This window comes from Pseudochaenichthys georgianus, chromosome 18 (assembly GCF_902827115.2).
Source record: "Pseudochaenichthys georgianus chromosome 18, fPseGeo1.2, whole genome shotgun sequence".
Lineage (NCBI taxonomy): Eukaryota > Metazoa > Chordata > Actinopteri > Perciformes > Channichthyidae > Pseudochaenichthys > Pseudochaenichthys georgianus.
Genome location: NC_047520.1, coordinates 13,666,722 through 13,672,721, shown reverse-complemented (window position 1 = coordinate 13,672,721; position 6,000 = coordinate 13,666,722). Strand labels below are relative to the sequence as shown.

Genomic DNA, 6,000 nt, shown 5'->3' with positions numbered 1-6,000 from the left:
ACAGGAGGACGGTGTACGCTAACGAGCAAAGGCTGCCTGTTTCTGTTTTGTTTCTCACCCTTACTGAAATACAAAAATAATTCTGTACAGGCAAGCTACAACGACAGATTTGGTACCCTACAAAACGATCGTCTTCATACAGATGGGAAGAAAAAGTAGCTCCTGTAGGATGGTTACTCACACCTTGTGGGAGAGAACCCTCTAAATAACGTCATATAGGAGAAAATGATTGGAAGAGTTATTCAACAGCTCATGAGATTTGTGGCGATTACTCTTTTTTTTTTTTTTAATAATAAATGTTTGGAGGTGAAGGGATACCACAGGACCTTCTGTGTTGCTTTTGATCTGTGAGATAAAACAAGATATCCAGAGTGGACCGATATGATTTGATTAGATTTGGGAAACGTGCATTGACAGATACAGTGTCCTCCCCGCCCCCCCGCCCCCGTCATCCTCTTTAAAAATAATTCATGCATAGATCCCCACTGAGAAAACCCATTTATATACTTTCTCCTTTGTACACATTTATATATAACTATATATAATATCATTTCTCTATATCTATATTTTCAGCAAAAAGATCTTTCCACAAAAAACAACAATTAAACAAATGCTTGAAAAAAAGAGAACAGAAGATGTGAGAAAGAATAAAACACAATCAAGGGCCAGTTTGGCACTTTGTCATGAGAACACACAGCATCTGTTCATTGACAGTAAATAGGAATACTCGAGAATCTTCTTTAGTTTTTTTCTCCCTCGATGCAAACACAGTAGTACATACTTGGCACAAAGAATGCTGGTAGTAATGAAAGTATCAGATATCAATGTTTTCATAGCTATGTGATTACTGTATGTACTCTATGCCCACTCCTACAGCTCAGCTGCTTGTGAGTCCTTGGAGCAAAGGAGTGCTAGGGAGAGGGAGAGAACCACATGTCGAATGAGAGGAACAAAGCAGGGAAGGAGACACAGATGTAGAAAAGAGAACAATATATGCACATAACACACCAGGGAGCGAAAAGAAGAAGATGATGGAAACTGCATGGGTCGAAAAAAGCATTCGTCCTTCTGACAAATGTCAGGGGGCTTCAGTCTAGAAAGAGCAGACCTTTGAAGAAAGTATCTTTGAAAGATCTGAGTCACCCCTTAACTGATCATCTGCTGCCATGCAGTTCAGTTGCTTCTCCACACGCCACCAATGGAGCTGCTAAGTTTGACAGCATGATGGAGGAGGTGGAGTTGTTTTTGGAGAAACAAGAGTATAAGAGAACAGAACAAAGGCCCAAATCCAGAGGCCTCCCTTCTCGAGCCAGTATTTCTGGTCCTTAGTCCCTACTATACCCTGGTGGTGGAGTGGGGATGGGGCAGGGTGTTGTTGTGGCCGGTGGAGGGGAACGTGTTGAAGGCATGAAGAGGCTGCATGCCAGTGATGGTACTGGGGATCATGGTGATGGTGTTAGGCGTCATCAGCGGCACGTCGTCGGGGGCACGGCGCAGCGCCAGCGTGTAGTCGGGCGGGCAGGCGGGTCGTAGGATGTCGTGGGGCCGGAGAGGCTCCATGTCGTGGTGAGGGTCGTGCTCCGAGTGCTTCATCTGCAGCGACATGATCTCCTCCTCCTGGCTGTGAGCCAGATCATTGGCTGGCCCGCCCCGTTGGGGAGACAGCCGGTGTCGTCGCATCTCGTGCCGCTTGTCACGCTTGTAGTAAAGTGCGGCAAAGGCCAGGATGTTGAGGAAGAGCAGTGACGCCCCCACAGCGACTGTCACACTCAGCTCAGTCGAATAGTCCCGGGTGTCTCCGGGGAAAAGCTCCTGCCGTGGACGCTCCGAACCATAAGGCTCCGGATCAGACGGGAAGGTAGGGTAGGGGTGACGCGTGGTGCGAGGACCCGGTGTTCTTGGCCAGGGTCTCTGGCTGCCTGAGCCAGGACCCGACGGAGAGCGGGTGGTTGTGGGGAAGAGCTCCTCATGTAGACTGTGGAGATGGGGGACTAACTCCAGCCAGAAAGCCACCTTGTTGGCCCTGTAGTTGTCCCTAACACGAGGTTTTAAGCCAATGTGGAGGTACTGCTTGTCCTTGGAGTTGAACTTGGTCCAGATGACCTCTTCAAAGCGGTTGGGCTTTGTGTGAATGAACTTGGTATCCTGAGGGACTGGCAGGTTGGGGTCCCTAGTGAAGGAGAGAGGGGACATATCGTCAATATTTTAATCAATCTGGTTCAAAGTATATAATAATTGTGTTGACATCTGAAAAAACCTTTCAGACTCAGGACACTTAGCTTTTAGAAACTCTACCGATATCTGGTTAGTAAACAGAAAGAAAGAAAGACACTACTCTACAACTGAAGAGGCCCTACCCTTAGCTAGTCCATCCTGCATTTGCACTACAACGCAAAAAGAGACATTTTAATATACCGTTACGAAAATTATCAGAAAGACCTACCCAGTCTTGGCGAAGTTGGTCCAGTAAGTCATGACCACGGCACTCAGCATCACGTCGTTCTTCGAGAAGTTGCATGGGAACAGATCCGTAGCACCGATCATGGGCACGCCAAATACGTACGGTATCTCATCTCCATGTGCGGCATCGGCCCATTCGGGGCGCGTCTCCGTCTGGCAGTGGTGGTAAAATGTGTAAAAGTAAACCGGAGACTGAAACTCGGCGTGGAGTTTGGCGGTGGCCACTGCCGGCGCCACCCACTGGTGGTCTGTGAACAGCGCTAAGAGGGTCTTCCTTCGCATATCGCCATTGTCTCTGTCTGCCCAGTCTGTGTACATGAATTTTATAGTCTCCCTCAGGATGTCTTTGCCTGGAGGATAAGATGCGGGAAGGGAAAGGGACAGGAAAAAAAAGGAGAAGGGGGGAAAAGAGAAAATTGTGATAAGTTGAGACATGGATAGAAGATTTTCATAGACGTACAAAGAACTGGAATGACAGGTAAAGAGTCTTTGTATGCATGTGTGATAGATACAACTGAGTCAAATAGTGACACAAAGGGCAAAAGCGGAAATATGCCTCTCGTAGAGAAGAATGAGTGACAGGCACTTGAGAGGAAGCGTGACTGCATTATCAAAATGCGTTAGTATTTTGACTGTGGCCCGCTGTGAGGGCTTTGCAGGCTGATCTGTGGAGAACAACAGCACTGTGATTGGGAGCTGCCTGGGGGATGATGAGAGACGGCATTCGTGTCCACGGAGTCTCAAAGGCCAAAGCACAGACCCACCACGGTGAAAGATCATCTCGATGATAGGCAATCTCTTTAGCATGCCTGTCTTGGTTGGTGCTCTTTGCCGGGCTCACATCGTATCTCTTTTTCTCATTCTTTGCCCACATATTGTGTTTAAAAACATTTGATTCCAATGGGAGTTGCGACGAAGTTTTTGTATTTTAATTTTTTTAGAAAGCCTACATTATAATGATGAATAACAGAATATGAACCCCTTTTTTCATAGTGTGTAACACACTCATCTACCAGGGAATATTACAGTATTTATTAAATAGTTTAGGTCAGTTTTGTGCTAATCATTTATTCTGTTACTGATTTTTTTTTGGTTTGGCAATTGATCCTTTCATTTGAGTTGTGTGTGTGTGTGTGTGTGTGTGTGTGTGTGTGTGTGTGTGTGTGTGTGTGTGTGTGTGTGGACCCCAGGAAGTTTTCATTACATGGGGGTGTCATCTTAGAGGTGGTACACTCAGAGAGAGTACATTACAGCCTGGATGGAGTACAATGTCGACAGTCCCTACCTTCAGGGTAGCCGTAGAGGTTGTCCACGAAGTTGGAGATGGTGTAGTCGAAAGCAGCAGCTGTGATGCCGTCGTTGTCCTCACTGTCGTCCACAAACTTCAGCCCCTCGCCTTGGTTCACTCCTATCAGGATGTCATAGTTGAGGAACTCCCCCTGGTGGTGCAAGAAGGGAAGAACATGTTGAGGGCTGAATTCAGTACACTTATGAAGGCTGCTAAACACGACTTTGTTTTGTGCATTTGTAAAGTAAAATCAGCTTGTTTCCTACTTGTATGTGATATCTATGCCAATAGTGTTGATGTATAGCTTTTGTTGTGGGACAATAACAGGAGCAAGGTGAAGGAGTATCGCTTAAAATAAGGGCAGTAGCAGTATTACATAATGAGCTTTTAATGTAATTTCCCCAAGATAATGCAATCTTTTCTTAACATATGTTTCAGGTTTGAGTTATTGTTGCATGTTAAGATTATATTGTCATTTTGGTCTATCGTGAAAGCAATAAAGTATTTATCATAATAAAAGTAAGAAACCAGGAAAATAAATCCAGTTTAGATACATTTATATTACATTTATCCAATTATACCGTATCCATTATATGATAATAATCATAGTAGTATATTGGAACTAATCACTTTTTGTATTAGGACTGCATTTCTTTACAATACTTTCCCTCAGTCCGTCACATTTTTGTACCCTTATGTGAGAAATGTAAACAAACTGACGTTAATTGTGAGTATTAAGAACTTATAGAGCTTACAAGTAAAAGCAATATTAAGAATAGCAAAATAAGAATGACAAATAACTAAATATGAAATCAGAACGTTTTTAAAAAAATCTTTTGGACTATTCCTTATCTTTCCTATGTCCTTGTGTAATACTGTATGGTTTTACCTCCTAAACTGACTCCATTTAAGCTGAAAAAATAAAATCAGTCGTGGATTGAATGAATCACACAACCTGTGAAGAAAGGATTTGCAAGTACTTTTTCCCTCATTTTTCTTGTACAGCTAACGGCCACTAGGGAACCTCCTAAATCTATGGATTTTACAGGTAAAATTAACCACCTTTAACACTATGGGCTCTATGACCGGTCCGCGCCCGCCACCTCTAAGCGGCGGGCTCCAGCAGGAAAAGCTGGAGGCCGGAAAAGAGTGAGACAGGTAGCACGCGAAAGTAAAAGTGGAACCGAGAGACAGAACGAGAGCAAGACAGACGGATAATTTAGCTGCTGCGGATTATATGCAGGTGCGCTTTATAGTCCGAAAAGTACGGTACACAATGATTGAGATAACAAGCATAAATAAGTTGTGAACCATGGGTATAGAATCCACCACCGAGGCAGTGTGTTTCAGCGTTTTAGGATGCGAGGTCACACCAGCTGCTAAATGTCACAGCCAGACCCTAACTCTGTGGAAAGGTCACACCTCTTTCATCAAGTTGTCCATGTTCTCTTTGCATGGTAGACCCTCACCTGCTGCATGAGGATCTCAGGGTCGTCGGGCACCACGTCTCCGTCCACCACGGGGCCAAAGGCGATGTGGTAGCGGGCTGGCTGGATGTCCTGGTCCACCAGCTCCCGGAAGTTTTTGCGCCTCAGGCAGTCAACCAGGTCGGCCGTCTCCGTGTACGTGCAGCCCACCTTCCGGGCCAGGATCTTTGTGTACTTGAGGGGCTGGTAGTTGACGGACCAGCTGGAGATGGCTGTTCCACTCTGAGCTATGGCCCTGTGGAACAAACCTGAGGATATGAAAGAAAAAGAGGATTATAATACTGTATGAAGGGGTGAATATGACCAACATCGTTTACAAATATTGGGTGATCTCTCTAAATGTCATGTGCTTTTTCCCGCCACATTTGTTTTTTGCCGGCAGGACGGAAACGTTCTCTGTTAAGAGAGACTTCTTGATATGAATATCGCACATCTCTTTTTCCACTAAAAGAATTACCCTTTATAAAAAAAATCTTCCAATTTTACTTTTTCATCTCATTATTCTCATTGGAATACAGTTGGCAGAGGTATTATGTCACTACAGACCCCAGGCATCTTGAATAGAGCATGCTACAGGGCTACAAAAGAAGCCAGACTGGGAATAAGCACATCTGAGACGTCAAGAGAGCCATTTTCCTCTTTTTCGTGCGAGCTGTTTCTTCTCTCACTCTCCCTGGCTGTGTTCTTCCCTCCCCCTCTTCCTCTTTGTCTCTCTCCGTCTCTATGGTTCCGCCTTTCCGGTGCCGTTTGAACCACTCAAGTGGC

At 45.0% G+C, this 6,000-nt stretch overlaps 1 protein-coding gene across 2 annotated transcripts in view; it reads right to left on the bottom strand.

Annotated features, from left to right (window-relative positions):
* Positions 1-458: 458 nt before the first annotated feature.
* Positions 459-6,000, bottom strand: part of nlgn2a (neuroligin 2a) — a 191,418-nt gene continuing 185,876 nt past the window's right edge. For both annotated transcript variants that reach the window (XM_034106624.1, XM_034106625.1), the window contains 4 exons: positions 5,218-5,483; positions 3,746-3,899; positions 2,444-2,810; positions 459-2,170 (listed from right to left, as the gene is read on the bottom strand). In XM_034106624.1, coding sequence (XP_033962515.1) covers positions 1,336-2,170; positions 2,444-2,810; positions 3,746-3,899; positions 5,218-5,483 — 1,622 coding nt within the window. In that variant the 3' untranslated portion in view covers positions 459-1,335. The remainder of the gene's footprint in view (positions 2,171-2,443; positions 2,811-3,745; positions 3,900-5,217; positions 5,484-6,000) is intronic.